The sequence below is a fragment of the Lepisma saccharinum genome, chromosome 3, assembly GCF_977018435.1.
Source record: "Lepisma saccharinum chromosome 3, izLepSacc3.1, whole genome shotgun sequence".
In the NCBI taxonomy this organism is placed as follows: Eukaryota; Metazoa; Arthropoda; class Insecta; order Zygentoma; family Lepismatidae; genus Lepisma; species Lepisma saccharinum.
In genome coordinates this window covers 37,562,042-37,583,696 of record NC_139231.1, presented here as the reverse complement: position 1 = coordinate 37,583,696, position 21,655 = coordinate 37,562,042, and the positions used below count along the sequence as shown (strand labels likewise).

General features: G+C 36.0%; 1 protein-coding gene across 1 annotated transcript in view; it reads right to left on the bottom strand.

Moving 5' to 3' along the window:
* The window catches only part of polybromo (protein), a 149,900-nt gene that overhangs the window by 23,169 nt on the left and 105,076 nt on the right, over window positions 1–21,655 (bottom strand). Inside the window, exons 24-26 of the mRNA XM_083118454.1 lie at window positions 10,540–10,712; window positions 9,240–9,412; window positions 6,885–6,947 (exon numbers count right to left, since the gene is read on the bottom strand). Of these exons, the coding sequence (XP_082974580.1) occupies window positions 6,885–6,947; window positions 9,240–9,412; window positions 10,540–10,712 (409 nt within the window). The remainder of the gene's footprint in view (window positions 1–6,884; window positions 6,948–9,239; window positions 9,413–10,539; window positions 10,713–21,655) is intronic.

Sequence of the window (21,655 nt, the reverse complement as noted above, 5' to 3'; positions counted from 1 at the left end):
ACACCAAAATTTTATTTTATTTATCGCTTTTGAACCTGAAATTGGCTGTTTTTGTACAGAAATTTTGCTTTTTTATTTACCAAAAATATGTGCCTCTATAAAGAAGTGTTATATTTTTGTTATTTAGTGTCGCATTTCTGCCACTTTTGGCTAATCCTAATGATGAGGATGAGTGAGTAGATGAAACTGATGAAAGAACTCTTACAATTAACACCTATGTCCAGGCTGGGACTCGAACCTCGGAACTCCAGTGGAGAGATCGAAAGTCAGCCACTTAATATGCTCAGTTACTGAGCTGGCACCTACATGAATACAAACTGTTAAATTCATGCAGTCAAAAGCTCTTATATCTTTTGTAAATGAAATACCGGGGAGGGGGGGGGGGAGGATTAACTTTTATCAAAGTTACAAACAATTTGGAAATAGATCAAAATTATTAATTGGAAAGACCTCAGACTCTGCTGTAAATTACCTGACATACTTGCACCATACATCCACATATTTATGAATTAACAGAGTTCTTACCTTAGACACATTTCACGATGATTACATTACCTCTTCAGAAGAAAACAGGGTGAAATTTTGAGACTATGTAAGAAGTATGTGTCTAAGGCAAGAACTTTGCTCAATTCATAAATTACCTTAATTCTAGACTTAAGTTAAACTAGTTTGTGCTAGCATCATAACATAAAATATAATGATCTACTTTAAGGCCATGCTTTGTTAATATGTAGTTGTCTTATACTCATGCAAAATTCTTTTAGAGAATTAGGAACAAAACTTTATTGCATTACCCAATAGCTAAGAGAGAAAAGTATGTATTATGAATATTTTACTTCATCTTAAAATTAAGGCATTGAAGAGCAGTTTTTGCTTCAATATTCTAACTATGCCCTTCCTCTCATATACTCACACATTCTCCGAAGCCAAGACCAAAAAATTTAGGTAAAAATAAAGGAAAATCAAAGCAAACAATAAGCTTATACAAGGTGTGACAATTAAGTTTGTTAGGCCTCTCTGATGGCGCAGTGGTAGAGTCGTCGCCTTGTAACCAAGGGGTCCCGGTTCGATACCTGGTGGAGGTACATACGTAGTAGTTCGGATCCCACTTTAACTGTAGGTCCAGTCCCAATTAGCCTTACTGTGCATAGAGTGGACTTAAAGCACCAACTCAATCAATCAATCAATCAAGTTTGCTAACTCATACTAGAAACTATATAACTCATTGCTTAATATCACTACAGTCATCTTCAAAGTACACCCCTTGGAATGCTATGCAACAATGCCAGCACGTAGTCTACCCTTCCAAGCAATTTTGGAACTCTTGTTCTGGAATGGCCATCAGAGTTGTTGTCATATAATCCTTGATGTCCTGAATGTCATCAAACTGTCATCCTTTCAATATTTATTTTAACTCCGGTTAAATAAAAAAGTCAAGGTCTTGGTCAAGGCCAAAAACATTGTCTTGCCTCTCCAAAAAAGTCATGTCAAACTTAGACTCTACCTTGCATTTGTTCATCGATGAGCTCCTTCAGAACAACTTTTGCACACAGTTTTCTCATGTCAAGATTTTCAGTTAAGATTTTCCTGTTTCTCGATTGATTATATTACTTGCTCTGCTTTGCTTCTCACAATCAGCTGACGATTTTGACACACTATTCCACGAATTTATGCAATGTTTTTGCCAGTTCTGTTCGTTACTGGCTGCCCTGGCCTCTCTCCATCAGTGATGATTTCTCTTCACTCAGAAGAAAACGTTTAATCCATTTTGTACACTGCTGTTTCTTCATGCCATATCTTCTATCCCCATAAACTTGGATTAACATTCCCCTTATTTCACTTCCACTTTTTCCAAGTTTAACAAAAAATTTACTAATGTTTGTTCATTGCTTTAATTCAAACTCGGACATTCTCGCGACGGCACAGAAAAACATGCAACAACAATAATGAACCCCACAAAAACACAGTCACACGTCAACACGAACACAGATGTTAGACACTGACTACTAAGGTTATAAAAATTTTCCGAGATTTGTACAGTGCTGCCAACGTATGTGTACAGTGGCAAGTTCATGAACTTAATTGTCAGACCTCGTATTTCAGACTGCAAAAAGTATTTGTATTTTTTCCAATAATTCAGGGGTGATCATGACTTAAATATAGGGCCCAAACATTCTGTGTCAGTCGTTATGTTATCAAATGCTAGCTTTCAAACATACCACCTTTTGTTGTTTCAATCTGTATATTTTCATTAAATATTACGTTACACTCACATCTCAACCAGGTCCGTAGCCAGGTAGGGCACTGCCGTCAGCCCACTTAACATTAGGTCATTAGGTAAAACTATTTTTTTTTACAATTCGTTTGCAGTGAAAAGTGAAAATGCAGACAGCAGCTATTACATTCATTCATCTTGTTTATGAGCCAAAATCTAGGTAGAAGATTCTCTAGACTATAGAAAGTTCTTTTTTAAGAGAACTTCTTTATCTGTACCTTCGCTGCCCCTTACACATTTGTATCAAAGGCCAACAGCTCCCAATTTTTGGGAACGAAGGGGAGTTTTATTGCTTCGGGCAGGGGTGGAATGTACTGTAGGCACTATGATTGAATATTGTGTATTATTTCTTGTATGATATAAATATCTGTATCATCAAAAGTAGTATGGAGTGTGTAGCAAGGGATGATGTCAGTAGAAGTCAATTAACACTTCAAGAGATGATTTAGAAGATATAGAAAAAACTGTAGTATTTGTATGATATATCTAAATTTTATGTTTTACATTAACTTGATAACCCCTCCCCCCATACACACACTCTTAATTTACCTTAATTTTATACTGTTAAACTTTCAAAAACCTGTGAGCTCCCCTGGAGATCAATTCTAGCTACGGGCCTGATCTCCACACATGGAAACCACATTCTCATACCAATTTTTTTTCACACAATACTGTATTGTGATTATTCATCAGATGTAGAAACTGTGTGATTCAATTGGTAGGACATCTGGCTACCACATGTGGTTGATTCCAAGTGTCAACGTGCATTGAGCAGCTTTGGAGTTCACCCAACCTCGAATATATGGATAAGGGGGGCGGGGGGGGGGGGGGGGCTGGAGTGTGATGATGATCACATCACCTCCTCAATTAACAAGAGATTGTGAATGTGCAGAGTCCTACCTTCACATCCCCCAATAACCTTTTATGGCATGTTGCAATTGTATGCGGTAACTTATGTATGATACATGATAAACTCAAGCTTCTTAATTACTAACAAGAAACCTTTACAGAATCCAAACATGCAATTTGATGCATCATCATTTCACATGCATCACATTTTGAAAGATTTATTTATGCTGCCAGATACTCTTCCTCCTTTTTGGTAAATAAATAATAAAAAGCACAATTCATTCTATATTCTTGGAAATCATTTTACCTTCCATATGATTTCAAAAAACCTAATTACTATACTTACACAACCTCACACCTAATGTAATGATTAATATAGAATGCCATATTCTTGACTTCAACATCATGTGCCAAAAGTTGAAAAACTTGAACCCACTTAAATACAAACATTGTTAGTACAAATTTCAGATTTATAGGGTATGAATTACAGGTCTCACAATTCAAGCAAATGTGATAAATGAGATGATAATATTATTATTGGGACTGAAGTGATGTATGGGGACATGTACATGAAATTCAAGATTACACACTGCAATGTTAATTTAACAAAATATGGGATGTGTATTTTCTCATCATATCCAAACAAAATGATACAATATTAAATGAAATGTGAAATGACAAATGAACTCTTAAACATCAAATTATTACAGTGTATCTAAAGATATATGTTTGGTGGTTATGTGGAGATAGTTAATTAACTCTGATAAACTTACTTTTCATATTTCCACGTATTTTTTTTTTTCGCGATTGATTTAGCCACCCATCTGGTGGTGGCGATTTCACGCGAAATCGATCGTGAAGAAAAAAAATATGCAGAAAAATGAAAAGTAAGTTTATCAGAGTTACTTATCAAATTATTAGTTTATTGTCATGAAGGCAAGATTTTGTTTCCATTTTGTACAAAAATAAAATAAAATTGATGCACTGTAAACAAGAGTAATTTGATAAAGTGAATAAGAAAAAGAAGCAGAAAATAAAAGTCAGTAGGAACCCTGAGAATATTTATAAATGTTTGCACATACGAATTCCTTTTTGAATTCTGTCATATAAATGTACAAATTTTATTTTAAAATATTCAGAAGTTGTCATATGAGGTAATCAGAATATTTAAATAGCTGTCTTCTAAACACAAAACCCACTTTTATACACAATACTAGTGTAAAATTAATTAGTATTACTGTATGTATTTTGCAAATCTGCGAAAGTATCGCCTAGTATCACTAGCTAAGTTTGAACCAGTACCTTCCGATACCCTCCTGCTATAATTACAACTTTATCTAGGTTAAGGGTGACAATGAGGATGAATAATGAATACATTCAATATTAATAAAAACGTTTCTTTCTTCAGTGACTGAAATTCATTACTTTGCTAATTTTGACGACTGAAATTCATAAATGCACTCAACGTTTTATCATGTGGCGCATACCAGAGTGTCTAAAATGTTGTAAAAACAAAATTCCCTGCCCAAATCAATAGACCAATTAATACACATGAACACATGTTTAGCTAAACATTCACATTTAGAATCCCACATATAACTACATTTAGCAAAGTGCAGTATTTGGTACAAATAAAGTCTCTAACTACCACTAATAATTAGTATATCAAACTGAAATATAGTTTGTTAACACAATAAATGTAAAATGTAGTTCTCTATTTGTAGTAAACTTAATTTCTCATTCTTACACAGATAAAATTAAAATTAGCAAACCATTTGGAATTAAGAAGACAGGTTTGAAAGTAACCCAAATACTGTATAATAAAAAAAAAATGCAGAGTGATAAGCTAAGTTATAGCAGTCAAATAGCACTTGTTGCAGACAGAGATCTTGGTTTAAGGGGAAGAGTGACAATTACGTACCAATTGTGCATTTACTTCAATTTCGTCAGAATGGGCACTACTACTAAAAAAAACCTTGACTATACAAGAGAGTATGAATTTCTTTCAATGTTGCACGTGGAAGCGATTATTTTTAAGGTGATTATTAAGCTAGACAAGATGTTTGGAAAATATGATCAATAAGCATTTACAGAATCCTATGTATTCCTATGGGAAATCAACTTCAACTTATGGCTAATCGAATGAGTGTTTCCTACGACTACGACATTGTTCAACGTGTCCTTTTTCCGTCCATGTACTTTTCTATGTCATTGGATGTTTGATATTCCCGAGAGAATGAATAAAATAATGGTTCCATGAGTGTAATGCATTTCTCCTTGCCTCCTATGGCCATCCTGGCAGTGTTGCCAAACCTAATGTGCATAAAAGAGCTAAATTTCACCTTAAATAGAGCTAAAGATGACTTTCCAGGAGCTAGATTAATGAAGGCTGCATAAAGTGCCTCCTAGGGCAATTTTAAGTGTCAGAGAGGTGGAGGCACTGTTATTAGCTTTAACTTTAAAGTTATGACAATTCATTCTTAGTTTTCACCGTCTAGATCTGGCCGCATCACCCATATCAATAATCCACTAATGGTTGCATGGAATTGGAAATAAAGGAATCCCGGATAACAATATTATGTCAGCTTCACGTCAGCTATGGCACTATAAAAAAGCAGCAGAGGAGGTAAGAGGGTGGGGAAATGCAGCAAATATAATAATATCACATTACGTGTAAAATATATACTCATGGCAAAAGTTAGTCTTTGTGGGCCAGAGCCAGTAATGACATCATAGTGGGGCAGAGGACAGGTGCCACAGTTCACAGCCATACGAGTGCAGCTGGCTTCAAAACAGCGAAGCTGGCAACAGTGCTCAGCAGCTGCAGCAGAGAGAAGGTCCTACGAGAAATTCTCTCTCTCTCTCTCTCTCCCCCTTAAACACCTGCTGTAGTGAATACAGTATATCCACTTTTGCTGCTTTTAAGCATACACTATTGTACAAGGTCTCCTACTACAAAAATTTTGATTTTTCCAGAAGAAAAATAAATTTCCATGACTTTTCCAAAAAAAAAATATTCCCTGACATCCAGATTTTCAAGTTTTTTTCTCACTGGTAGACATCCTAACACAACTTTTCTCCAAGAGTCAAGAATATTGACAAATATAAAAATAATATTGACTAGACATGTACCTATAAAGTATTTCCATATTAACCTGAGTTCTTCATCAGGAAAAGGAGGAGGGTTAAATACATATTTTCAATGGTAACAACACATGGCATGAGATTTTACCTTTTTTCTAGAATGCACGAGAAAGAATTTCAGCCAATGAGAAACAAAAATTCTTATTAATACATATTAATATTATGAATGTGGTTATATGGACCATTTACAAAGATTTAAATGGATAATGAAAGATGTGATATAACAGGGACGTAGTGCACAATTTGATTCAGGCTCATGGTTTTGCAACACACAAATCTAATGGACACATCACAAAAACTGGCATGAAAGCAGTGGTGGTGATAATCACGGAAGAATAACTAAATACCACACAGCAGTGGAATTTATATGTACAGTGGAATCCTGATTTTACGTTCCTGGAATGTATAGTTTCTCACATAATTAACCCTTGATGGTCCCAAAATAGCAGAATTTTATAAAATTTTCCTCGATTTTACATTATTCCGTGATTTAACTTTTTTAAGCTTGGTCCCCTGAAAAATGTAAGATCAAGGTTCCACTGAATATATAACAAAATATAACAGATGATACTGAAAAAGCAATATCAAAGCGTCACTGAAATTTCATGGTACTTACACTTTCAAAGGAAGGAGGGATTTTCATTCCCTCCGGCACTTTCTGAGCAACATCACTGCCTATCTGCAACAAAAGAACGGAACAACAATCATGCAAGCCAACATGCAGGTATATGGAGCTATCAACAGAACTCTCGGAAACCATACACCTGCTCTCAACCTTTGTAGAGTGACCTCAACAATGCAGCTCATCTGATAGCATCCTCGCATGATCTTGCCACAGCTCAAAGTTCAGTAGCACTATTTTTTAAAGAGTAATCACGTACATCCATGAATGTACCGGTATATAGTTTAGACAATATACCGTGATACTACTAATATTATATATATATGTGTGTGTGTGTATGTATGATCTTACCAGCCACAAATGACAAGGAAACAAATTGAAATGAAATATATGGCACACGATAGCCTGGCAATTGTGCACAGTGATGTATTTAAGGGGAATAGATATCATGCTTCAATATCTCCTCCACAGCAAATTGTTCCTCAGCCAATTTCACGTCCCGTTTCTACATCATGACTGATGAAATGGGAGGTGGGTAAGCACAATTATACTTCCATGCCTTAACCAAGTCTTCAACCTGGAACCTCTGACTTTACAGCATGCTACAGTGACCCCCTACCCCCTTACATACTTACTATATTTAACACCATGTTCTAAAAACACCAATTTTTTTTTTCAATTTTAAGTCATGCTTCTGAACTGCATTTTAATAAGTGTTTATCATAGGTACTATAGATGATAGTAGCCACCTCCCCCCGAAAAAAACAAATATGATGGACTTAGTTTAAATGTGTGTGTATAAAAATTTCCCCAATATATGCACTTACATGAGCAGAAAGGATAACATACCTGCTAGCTACTGATAAATTTGAATCCATATGCACGACGACACTGTTAAACTGACACAATTAACCTAAAATTGAATTACCTTCCTAAAGGCAATAAATTTTCATGAAGAAAACAAACAGTAATCCCCTTTGTAAAACTTCATAATATACGACAGCAATGTGATCATGGACTTGGTGGATGGCAAAGAAATGTTAATGGGCACCTCACTTAACCACCCTTCCTCAAAATAAAATCATGAATGCATTGCTTACATTGTGAAAATATTAAAGTGGAATCTGAAGCACTGTAATGAGCATCGTTTCTATCATTATAAAGGAGAAAACCATACATATTTAATGTTTTCTGAATGTTTTGACAATGAAGCAAGAAAGAGAAGTACAGCAACATGGGGCACTCGGGCACAAGTGAAGAGGAATACTTTCATCTGCAGCGACTGTAAGAAAAGTAAACAAATGACTGTCCACTTTAGTTTGCAAGCTGGTTACAGTCTTTCTCTTCTTAGTACAACTGCACATTTGTTACTATAAAGCTAATTCATACGTGAAGTTTGGTGTTTCCACGTAGCGTGTTTGGATGTTTTCTGATTACTGTTGAAGGGTCCAAATGCCGCATCCTCAGTTAATGAAGGCAGTGTGCCTTCGAAATTAATCAGAAAACATCCAAGCTCACAACGTGGAAATACCAAACTTCACGTATGAAATACTTAAACTGCACTTACCGCATCCATCATGAAACCTATTTCCACCTATCAAAACTTACCACAAGGCTTGAAAGAGCTACAATTACACCTAAGAATTACTTACGTGAAATTTAGAAGATTTCGTACTTCCGCGTTGCACAATTTAATGGTTCAATCCTATTAATTACGAAGATCCACTGTCTTCATTCACAAAGGGTACGGCGTACCTTTTGTGAATGAAGACAGTGGATCTTCGTAATTAATAGGATTGAACCATTAAATTGTGCAACGCGGAAGTACGAAATCTTCTAAATTTCACGTAAGTAATTTTAGACCGCGTTTACCGCAATCACCATGAATTGTACACCTAAGAAGCCTGCAAGATCGGTGCTCGTGCAATTCAGGTCAGCTGCTGTATCGAGCGGGCACTCTCTTGAACACTTTCAGCAACAAATACTCTCACGAATAAAATACATAGCAACATCAAGTGCAGTTAGTGTGAGCACAGACAGAGGACAAGGAAAAAAGTCAGCTTACACAAAGCAGTAAGAGGCAAAAAATGAAGCCACCTAGCTTATGTAAATACTTTGTGATTGGTAGAACATAGTAGTATGTATGATGATTTGATCTACTTCAAAATTACAGTTTTATCAACTGATTTATCCAGGCTATTGCAACATGCATTAGACTACCATATGTAGCAGTTTGTTAATTTACTACTCAAAGTTTTCTTTTAACTATATTAAAAATACTGTGCTAGTGTTCATGAAAGCTGTTGCGTTAAGGATACTCTGAAATAAAACTATGTTGAAATGAAAAACCTTTGGTGGATTGATGAGACGACGGAAGAAGTATATCTCATCCTCAGTCACTTCATTGCTATGGCAGTATTTCTTCAAGCCTTCTCGTCCCAGTTTTCGAACCTGTCTTTTAGCTTCGTCGTAAAATGACTCGCACACGTGTACATCTGCTTCTGCAATTTCTGTAGGTCGGCCTGTGCATAAATAAAAATAATATTTAAAATATAATGCAAAAATCATTACTTGCACCATCATAATAATTATAATGAAACATACACTGACTGACATGGATATTTTACATATCTGAAATAAAATTACAGTTGTTTGAAGAAGCCTGAATCGCTTACTCAACCTCTTCAGGTGAAATTCATGGGTTTTACCTTGGTCAACGAACTCCACATTTTAAAATTTACCATAGAGAACATACAATTCAGATAGTTTATCCAACTTGTACTTTTACAAGGGAGAATCAAATAAAAACCTTATTTTGTTTATTAACTAAGGTTTCTGCATGTAGAATTGCACAAGTTTACTCCAATTTAGGATAGACCCATATATTATCAAGTCTGAGTTACTGTTTGTATACCACAAGAAGAAGAATATTTGGAATCTATGTGCAGTCACTTATGAGCGACCCCGAAGGTCTTTCCACCCATCTGCATGCAGACTGAAGCCATTGTCGAACTTCCTCCTCTAGTTGTAAACTTGCTGGCATGGTAAGCATGCATAGACACAAGGAATTTTCATTTGCCGTAGAATGTCTGTAAATTATAGGCTTCGAGAGGGCAAGAACAGTGCTCTTCGCTGGTGAATGTATATGCTGGAGGAACCATCTTCAAAATGAAAAAAAAAATGGTGTTGCAAAGCTCACTTGATCAGTGTTGCAGCCTTGAAGTTGTTTTGTAGATAACAGTCAATACCTTGCGCAAATTTAAGCTGTTTACAGTCTATCCTGTAAATTTTGACCCCCTTTTAAGTTTTTATTTGACTCTCCCTCGTATATTCATAAACATAATCCAAAAAGAGAGAATTTTTCATTAAGAAATGCTATATGAGCACTTAAGTCTTTTATTTATATTTCTAGTATATTTTTTTTTTTTGGAAAAACAATATTCTAACTGTTGTGTTTCATTGAGACTGGACCTATAGTTTTAAGTTGAGAGAGAGAGAGAGAGGGAGAGAGAGTATGTGTGTGTCTGTTACATTCGTTCATTATCAATGTGACCACAGGGGCAATGCAATTTTAAGGTCCAATGAGTATAATTAAAGAAGACTAAACATATTAAAACAGAATATACCCAACACCCATTATGTCACTTACAAGAAATATATTCTCCATGTTCTAGTAATGCACATTTCCCAACAATGCTCAACAATGGATTTGTGTCCTCAATTGAGCTTAAGAACAACTCCTGTTTGTAGAACAAACGTGTTGGTGCATGTGGGATTTCAGGGGGAGTAACGAACCATGGTCCTCTGAAGTAGCCAATGCCTCTGTAAAAAAAAAACAACAACATATATTTGTGCAAGTTCTGGAAATGTATCACTTTAACATAAATTAGTAATTTCAATATGGTATTCAGTAGAGCTGAGCTGATACAGACAGATATTAGTATTGGAAAATATCACCTGGAATTTAGTTGCCTATAAACTACAGTTCATTTTCATTGTACAGCTGCACTATGGGGCCAGGACCTGCCAAGCAACGTTTTCATTGGGAAACATGTGGTAAGTGCATTGAGTCCCCATGCCACTGTTTTCTGGCCTTTAAGACCTTAGCCAGTACTACTACTTTCAAAGTAGCTCCCCAATAGCACTCACAGTGGAGGGTCAGCACCGAAGTTTTGGGACTCCCACTAAAGGCAAGAGCATTACCAATCTAACTAAGTTTTTCACCAATAACGGACAATACTTTTCCGGAGTCCGAGTGCCCCACGGAGTGTGCAAAAATGCCACACCACACTTTTGCAGACTAATTATCCTAAAAAGTTTGCAAAATACAATCTATACAAAATTTATATAAAAAGGTCTTTCTTACGTGAGTGAGTATTGAATATTGAAACTACGTTTCGGGGTTGACTGCCCCCTTCTTCAGGTTCCTTTTCTTGTAGGCACAAATCATTCTATGCCACGTCAACAGTGTTCAAAGGATTATGTTAAAAGGTTTGGTTAAAACACTTGTTAACACTTAGTGCTGACCTCGAAGTTGCTTTCCGTCCCAAGAATGCTGACCATTTTCACTACTTTTTAAAAAATCATATCTAAAAAACTAAAAATGTAAAATATGTTCAAAAGTTTGATTCTCTCTCTTTATTTTGATATATGATATGTTACATTATAACCACATGGTTACCTTGGACGTTTCATCATAAATGATATGAAATGTACTAAAAATAAAAAGTTGACAAGATATATGACATGCAGTGCCGGCGATTGGGTCCCAAAACTGAAGGGGCAAAGACAATATATTTCCCTTTCTAGATAAGATTTAGCATAGTACGGGGGTAAAAGTAGCAAAATTTGGGGGAGGGGGGGGGCAACAGCCCTCCTCACTCCCCTAATCGCCAGCACTGTGCAGTGGCGGCGATTGGGTCCCGAAACTTGGTGGGCAAGGTGATAAACCTAGGGGGGCAAAGACAGTATATTTCCCTTTGTAGATAAGATTTAGCCTAGTGCGGGGGCAAAAATGGCAAAAATTGGGGGGAAACTGTCCCCACTAATCGCCTGCACTGTAGAAAAGGGAAGCAAGCATATCGCTATCAGACAACGACGCTAACAGAACCGTTATGAGCATTTGTACACCATCTAGTGGCAGTACAAGGAAGTACGATGTCCAAACATTACTCAGGATTGCTAACTCCGTAAATGTACGGCAAATGACTGTTGAAATAAATTTTGATTTCAACTCCGTATATATACGTGATCCGCACACTAGAGAAGTTCGGGAACTCCATACATATACGTGATTAGCACTCTAAGTGTTAAAAACTAGGTCACAATTCCATTAAAACCCCCAGCTAAATATTCTGCTTCAAGGTGTACCCCATTTTCTGTACAACCTCTGCTCCCGAAATCCTACTAGTACCCCATTTTTCTCCCGGGATTCTATTAAACTGACTAGACACCTCCTGTTGTTCAGCTTGCTCTGAAAGTTTACTCCTGACTGAGAAGTCGTAAAGGTTATTTTCCCCTCCTCTGCCGATCCACCTTCCCCTACTTGCGTCACCAAAATGCATAATTTTTATTATTTTTGCAACAACATTATGAGGAGAAATGGACATATGATTGAATAATTATGTCGTGGTATCAACTCAGCCCTAGTATTCAGTCTTCAAAATTAAATGGCATTTCAAATTGATTTCGGGTTCAAAAGTGGTAAATAAAATAACATTTCGGTGTTATAGCGGTGAATAATCACATCAAAAGTGCTATATAAGATGACATTTTGGTTTTAAAATTGTGAATATAATCCTAAATTTGATTTAAAAACTGCAATTATTACACAAAATAAACTTATCCCTTCTAATAGCACATTTATGTAGTTACCAGAGTAATAAGTTTATTCCTGTGTAAAGGGGTCCAATTTTGCTTCTCAAATATTTGCAGCAGAATTACTCAATTTTCCATGAGGTGCATAACTCACAGGATACATCAGACTTCAGAAAGTGTCGCGTCGGTATATAAACGGTAAGTTTCGTGTTTAAGAGTCAATTTTGCATTTTGCAGTTCATTTTGCATTATTTCGTGACAAAACAGACCTTTCAGAAACATGAAAAATGAACATTACAGCATGTTATTTCATATTTCGTGTTTTCGTCAAAAACAAAATTTGCATGCTTTAGTTATATCCTATATATCACGGCGTCGTATCCTTGATGAATGAAGACAGAAAGTCTTCGAAATTAATAGGATATAACCATTAAATTGTGCAACACGGAAATACGAAATTTCAAAATTTCACATAAGTAATTTTAAACCACGTTTACTGCATCCATCATGAAAACAAGATGTGTTCATGATCAGCAGCATTGAACATCTGAGGAAGTGTGTTGTGACTGATGGAGAATAGGTGGACATGTGCATCAAGGAAATGAACTGTTCGTCACTTCTCCCTTTGTCCAGTCTCTATGGTCTGATAACCGTCGCTGCGCTTAAACTTGCAGAACGATTATCAATGCAAATAAAATTGCGTAATTAACGATAACCGTTATATTTAAAATAAATACAATACAGGCGCAGAAAATCTCACCACCATTTTTGGTACTTATTATTTCTCGTTGCTATGGTTACAGCAATTTGATTTCTTGTATTTTATACAGCGTGATAAGATGATTATAACAATATATATAAAATAAACATGCATAAGTTAAAAACAACATCAATAACATAAACATAATAACATATATATTAACTTTGAACATGACAGTTTGAGAATAGGACAGTCTCAATCTCTCCCCTTCTCCTGGTAAAAAAAAAATGAACATAACATTTTTTTTTTTTTTTTTTTTTACATAATATATAAGATTCGAGTCCCGCTTTTAATATACACTCGTCAGGATAATGAAAGAGTTCACTTGACATAATGAACCAATTCACAAATTTACAATACTCTTTTTACTAAAGTTATGAAAATGTCATCTTAGTGTTCGAATTTACAGCTACTTATGCATCACTTCATGACAATTACATTAGTTTAAGCAATTCTTCTTTTTTTTCATCAGAACAATTACATTTCTTGATATTTGACAAGTTTTGCCTTGTTGTTATCTTATTTCCGTCCATAGACATCAAAATTGTATAATTGTTTTACACAGCATCAACTATATAGGGTCCAAGCCATAATTCCATACACTTATGAATTTTCTTGTTAATTGCACTACTATGTTCATGATTTTTCACTAAAACAATATCACCTGGGACTATATTCAATTTATTTGCATCACACTCAATAGGTTTGGACTTATATCTTTCCTTAATACGTGCTTTGGCGATAAAATACTTATGTTTCCAGGGCACAAACTTTAAATCATCTGGCCAGTTAATTTGATTGATAATTGAATCCTTTAATTCGTGATGAAGGAAAAGTTCACTAGGTGTGAAACTTGTTATTTCCGAAACGGAATTATTAAGAAGTCCTCTTACATAATTCAAATATTTTACCCAGTCCTGATGATTTTGCGAAGTATATAATCGTAACAATCGTATTAACTCTTTGTTGTACCTTTCCACAGGATTTGCGAAAGGCGAATAAACTGACGTGGTGATATGTTTTATGTTACAGTCATCCATATATAACTTCCACTCTTGTGATTTAAATTGGGAACCGTTATCTGATAATATTACCTTACATGCTGGATAGTGGTAAAAATACTGGAGCTTGAATTTGTTAATTATTTCACGTGACGTTGCCTTCCTTAACGGATAAGCCATTAAAAATTTGGACATCGTGTCAACTATTGTTAAGATGTAACTATATCCTTGTGATTTGGGTAACGGTCCAACAAGATCTATTGATAACATATCATGTGGAGTAGTAGAATATACATGCAATTCATCCTTACTAATTTTTGTGTGAGCTTGTTTAGTTTTTGCGCATGTTAGACAGTCGTTCAAATACTGCTTGATACTAACTTTCATTTTAGGCCAATAATATAAACTTCTGCACTTATTAAATAGTTTATAGTATCCAAAATGACCTTGTAAGTCATGTAATTTATGAAGAATTTTGGGTACAACAATAATAGGTACTACAAGTTTCCACTTGTCTTCTTTCAAATGTTTCAGGAATAATATATTATCTTGAATCGAATATTGCCTTTTTATATTCTGTGACGAATTCCCATTTTGTAACTTTTGTACAATGGCACTGCAATAAGAATCCGAATTTTGACTTTCTTGCCAAAATGTTACACTATCTTCGTCAAGAAAATCAAGACTTATGTTATTTACATATAGTTCCGATAGAGTTGGAAAAAATGTACTTAAATCAGGATATCTGCTTAAAGCATCTGCAGCTTCCTTCGATTTTCCCGGCACGTGATATACATTATAATCAAACATTTGTAATTTCAAACTCCAACAATTTAATCGTGGATTCAAAGTTTTAGTAGATTCTAGCCAAGTTAAAGATTGGTGATCGGTAAACAATTTCACCTTAGTTCCAGCTATGTAAATGTAGAATTTTTCGAAAGCAAATAATATCGCTAAGCATTCAATCTCGTGAGTATTGTATGATAACTCATTGCCTTTAAGAGATCTGCTAACGTATTGAATTATACGTGGTCCTTCTTCAGAATTTTCAGTTGAGTCTTGCCATAGAACAGCTCCTATTCCTTTCTTCGAACCGTCTGTGTTGACATTGAAAGGCTTCGTGAAATCTGGTTGATACAAAGCCTTTGGAGATATCAGTGACTTGCGGAGGTTTTCAAAAACTGAAGCATGAACATCATTCCATTGCCATTTTGATTCCTTTTTCAACAGATCATACAAAGGCTGTGCCATTTCAGCAAATCCTTCAATAAACTTTCGCCTCCAATTAGCTAATCCTAAGAACCTTCTCAAGGAGCGTTTGTTTGTTGGAATTGGAAAATTAATAATTGCTGAATTCTTTGCAGGATCAACCATAATTTTATCACCGGACACTATGTGTCCAAGGAAGCAGATTTCTTTGTAAGCAAACTTACATTTGGAAAATTTAATAGACATATTGACACCCTTTATCTTTTGTAAAACTAGTTCTACATGTTGCATATGTTGAGACCAATTTTTGCTGAAAATTAGAATATCATCCAAATAACAAACAACAAAATTTCTGCAATCGGTGGAGAATATTTTATTCATCCTATCCTGGAACACTGAGACTGCTGATCGAATCCCAAACGGAAGATAGCGGAAAAGATATTGTCTGCCTCTATAAGAAAAAGCTGTGTAAGAATATGAATCTTCAGTCAACGGTATTTGAAAATAACCGCATGATAAATCAATTGAAGAAAAATAAACACATCCTAGGAACCTCTGTAACAGTTCGTTGATTGCTTCTACTCTCACTTGTGGAGAGATAACATGTTGATTTAGTTTCCTAAAATCGATCACAGGTCTCCAAAGACCTCCTTGCTTTGGCACTATATGTAGAGGGTTAAGATATGGTGAAGAATCATGGTAAATAATTCCCCATTTCTCCCACTTGGAAAGCTCTTCTTCTAAAGGTAGTCTCCTTGATATTGGTATGGGATAAGGTGTGCTTGTAATAGGTGTTACAGTATCTAATTGAATCTTGTAAGGTTCAACAATTGCTTTTCTAGGTTTATCTGAAAATTGTACGTGATAATACGACAGAAGTTTGAATAAATCAGCTTTCTGCAAATTGTCTAAATTATCATTTCTAAAAACAGACTCATAAATGGACTTCTTAGCTGGCATATATTCTACATCATCATTCAAAGTTGACGCATCACGTAACAATCTACATGAATAACTTTCATTATCATTTAATGTATCTTCGGAACAAAAGTTAGACTTTGTACAATACTTCAAATCTTCTGTAGAAGAACATTGCCGAGTTAAAACAGAGGAAATTTCCTTTCCTTTATCATTTAGCAAACTTACATTCCCTTCTTTAAAATCAATTACAGCTTTATATTTCCTCAAAAATGGAACTCCTAAAATGACATCGGCATTCAACTCTTTAAGAACAAAAAATTCCATAGAAAAGTATTCGTTCTTTATCTGCAGATTAATAATTTTACTGCCAACAACTTTACACTTCTTGGATCCAGCGAAACCGGTGAGTTTTACATCTTCCACGTTATCCAGTTTAATGTTGCCAATCAAAGACGATAGTTTACACCAAACGTCAAAATTTAGAACATTTGCCTGACTTCCAGAATCTATAATACAAACTACAGGTATTTGACAAATAATTCCATGAATAACTGGAACTTCAGTTAATGGAACCGGAATATCATAATCACTAACAGTCCATTCAGGTTCTTCTTCAAACCATTCCAATAGAAAATTCACTTGTAGTGGTTCCGATATTAAGTCTTTATCATCACGTACATTCATAATTTCCTGTGTTTGAAATGAATTTCGCTTGTTCAAATTTGGCCTCTCTGAAAGAAAGCAGAGTGAACGAGGCACTTCCATCCGCTCCTTTAATTTAAATTTGTTGTTGATTGGTAAGATGTTCCAATACCAGATTGTCGTGTAAAGGTCCTTGATACATTTCCAGAAGGAGAATTTGATATTCCAGAAGTTGTAGATGCATCTTGTGGTTCTAATGAAGTCACATTAACAGGTTGACTGTAAGTAGGAGCGAGAGCAGGCTCACTTGTATACTGCGCTTGCCTATTGTAGAAAATCCTTCCATTCTGACTACTGTTAGGTAACTGAGAACTTACAGCATCCTGATTATAATGCCTATTTGTAATGTCACCGGAAATACCAGAGTATGCATTATTTCTTTGGAATCTGAAATTATTTCTGTTATTATGTGAAAATCCTGAATAGCCTCGATTATTTCTACGTCCTCTAAAACTACCATTGCTACCTCTAAACTGTCCATATCTTGAATTAGCATTGCCAAATTCATTAGTAAAAGGTACTTGAGCATCCATCGACGAAGTCTGAGTAGAAGATGAGCAAGTGTTTTTGGTGTGTTTAACATTAATTTGCTTGACACTAAATTTTGATTTCATACTGTCAGGATTCTTGTTCGGTTTAACCTTACTACTATTATCGGTTTCTTCCGGTAAGAAAATAAGTCCTCTTCTACTAGTTCGGACAACATCTAATTTCCTTAACATAGTTGTTAACTGGTCCATAGAACGTATCTCATGACAAGTTATGTTATTAGCTATATTATTTGGTCACTGGCTAATAACTAATTGAATAACATCCAATTCGTTTGGATTCTCAACTAAATTGCAATAATTTGAATATGTTTTCAACGCAAAGCTTTCTAAATCACCATGTAATGTAGGATCATACTTCCTGTTCCTTAATACTGATAACTGAGACTGTATTATTTCCGGACTTGCAAATTGCTTCATGAATTCCCTTTGAAAATGATCATATGAAGAAAACATACGTTTGTGAGTTCTATACCAGTACGCAGCTCTGTTGGTGAAACACTGCTGAATACTCTGTAGCCTTTTGTTAATTGGAATGCCCATAAGATCAAGCATAGAATTAAGATGTTCTAGATATTCTCGAGCCGATTGGTCTTCTATTTTCCCAGAAAATTTAGGTAAATGAGACAGTTCATTTATCTTTACATATCTGTTTCCTCTATCCCCAACAGTAATTACAGGTAAAGACGTTGGAGAAATACAACGATCAAACTGACTTTGTGGATTATCACAGTAATTGTTATTTGTATTTGACTCATTAACACCAATTTCAGCATTTGGACAACTTGTGCCAGTCATTAATTTTGCATTACGCCTTTCACCTTGAAACCATGGTCTGCAAGCTTCATTCTGCAAGGAAGAAATATGACGAAACCCACACGTTTCACCAGGGACATTACTATGATGAACGATAGGGAGGTTAGGTTCTTGCGAGTATGTAAACATTTAGAGTATTCAAATTGGTCTACTTACGCAAGTGAGTATGTATTCTTATGTGGACGACGTTTCGGAAGCTTTACTGCTTCCTTCCTCAGGTTGTCGTTTTCAGCTCGGAATATCAAGCCATGTCAGAGAAGTGTCATGTAAGGATACTGGGTGAAAGGTTTGGGTTAAAAACACTTCATAGTGCTTGACCTATACAGAATTAAAACCACTTTGCTAAAAACCCCTTAAAACTCACAATAAAACATGTAAAAACCACCGCTACGGTGAACTGGAGTGGCCGTTGAGAGCCTAAACTCCCTGTCAAGGTGAAGCGAGCGGGCAGATGGCGCCGCGCAGCGGAGTGGTACTTCCCCTCCCACGAGAGATCCTTCCCCTCGTCACCAATCTAAGGAGAATTCCCGTTCCACCTCGGCTGCTTTCCTTACCTCCGATGTGACATGGAAGCCCATCGGGGCCCTTTTATTATTCAAATTGTCCCACTTTTTAAAAAAGCTAATCCATACGTCATCTAAATTGCCCTCGTCCCGGTTCAGTTTATTTCTGTGTCCCGCGCATATGAATGCCGTTTCGTACACGTTCCTATCCAATTTACTATTACTTTTTTTGATAACCTCTCTTTTTATTATTCTATGCCCACTGTTTATTATATGCTCTGCAAGCCCCGTTTTCGGATCCCTTTCTTTGATGTTCTTATCATGTTCGCCCCATCTAATACGCATGTTCCGGCCGGTTTGTCCAATATATTCCATCCCGCAATTGCATTCAATCCTATACACCCCTTTTTGTTCATCAGGGTTATCTCGAATTTTTACCCCCCTCTTATAATCCGTGAAATGCTTTTCAATATTTCTAGGTGCTCTCGTCCCACATTTCACACCATACTTTTTCAATTTTCTCCGTGAGCCCTTTACAGTACGGTATCCCAACATAATTAACTTTACTATCCAACCCTCCCTCCTCATTTTCCTCCTTTTCTAACCTGCTATCAGAATCGGGGTTCCCCTTTGAAATATTCTTCCTTGCTCTCCTAGCTAACACGTTCATTTCATATTCGGAAAATCCATTCTTCATTCCTACCTCTATTATCCACGATATTTCCTTTTCTTTTTCTACGGCATTATTGCATAACCTCTCAGCCCTTATGAAAAAGTTTAAATAAACATTCGATTTGACCCTACTTGAATGTTCCGATGCCTTATTAATATAAAGACTGCCTGCCAGGGGTTTATGAAACACCCCTGTCTTTATCCCCTTTTCAATTTTGGTAATCCTTAGGTCCAGGTAGTTAATTTTACCTTCTACCGAATTCTCCCTAGTGAAGCTTATTCTGTCCTCTTGTTTTCCTAACTCCGCAAAAACAGTGTTAAGGTCTTTTTCTTTTCCAATTACAAGGATATCGTCCACGTACCTACAGTAATATTTTATGTTTACTCCCACCCTTTCCATAACCGCTTTTTCTAAGTAATGCAAGAAAATGTTTGCCGCAAAACCCGATATTGGGTTGCCCATCGCTAACCCTTCTTTCTGTCGAAAGATCTTATCGTTTACGCGGAAATAATTGTACCCGGTTACAAGAAAATACCACCTGACATATTCCCATGCTACCAATATATCCACGCCATGGTCTAATAGCCATCTTTGAAGGCAGTCACCGGCTTTCTCTCTCGGTACACTAGGGTACAAATTTGTTACATCAAAGCTGCTAATTTGGTCATCCCTCCCGATTTCTAAATTTTCAATTGACTTTTTTACCTCAAAGGAGTTTTTAACGCTATACTGGGTGTTAACATTAATCTTCTTCATTCTTTTAATTAATTCCTTTGCCAACCCATACCCTGGGTGTTCATAGGTGGGGATTATTGGTCTAAGTGGGATCAGTGCCTTGTGCGTTTTTGGAATGCCGAATGCTGTGGGGATATTCCCCTCCTTCACTTCTTTAATGAGCTTCTTCTTTTCCCCGCTTCCTAAGGTTATGCTGGTTTCTATCCCACGTCTAATCTCATTTCTAATTTTACTAATTGGGTTCCCGTTAACCATTTCGAAATCATTATTTAGAAAGCATTCTTCTAACTTACTTTGATATACGCCTTTTTCTATTACTGCCATCTTATTTTCTTTGTCAGATCGAATGAGATACACATTATTATCTTTGGCCCATTTTTTCACAGTGTTTAAATCATCCCTAATTCTCCGGTCATTTTTCTCTTTTTGCGTTCTATTCCCACCCCTGGAAACACACCCTCTCCTAATTTGACTCAACACGTGTTCATCAATAATCTCACGTACACTCTGCCTGACTTTGGACTTATCCTCTTTCTCGTCTAACTTCCCGATAATTTTCTCCGTGGCGATAACAAACTCCTCTTTCACAAACCGTTCGTTCTTTACAGCGAATTTATGCCCCCTGCTCAACATATCACCCAAAGCTTTTGGGGGGTCTAATTTTGTCAGATTTAAAAAGTTTTCGCCCATACTATCGATATTACCCTCACATATTTTAGTTTTATTGGTCTGCTTACCGATGCCTAATTTTACAGTTTTTCTCCTTATGGTTTCTAAATCTTTAATTTTTGCATTTTCGATGGTTCTAAAATGCCGCTCTTCGATGCGCCTCCATGTCAAATCGTTGAGTTTTTTCCCTATCTCCAAATGTAAATTATAACATTCATAGTTCAGTCTATCCACCTGCCCGTAAGCCTCCCTTATGCATTTCCCTAACATTTTATGTTGCAATTCTAATTTTTGCGACCGACAGTTATTGCTTAAAGGTTGATATCCCCATTTTAAAAGTCCTGGCAAAACCCCCATCCTCTTACATTGTTTAAAAAAGCCTATCCTAATCAAGGTTTTATTAAGTCTTAT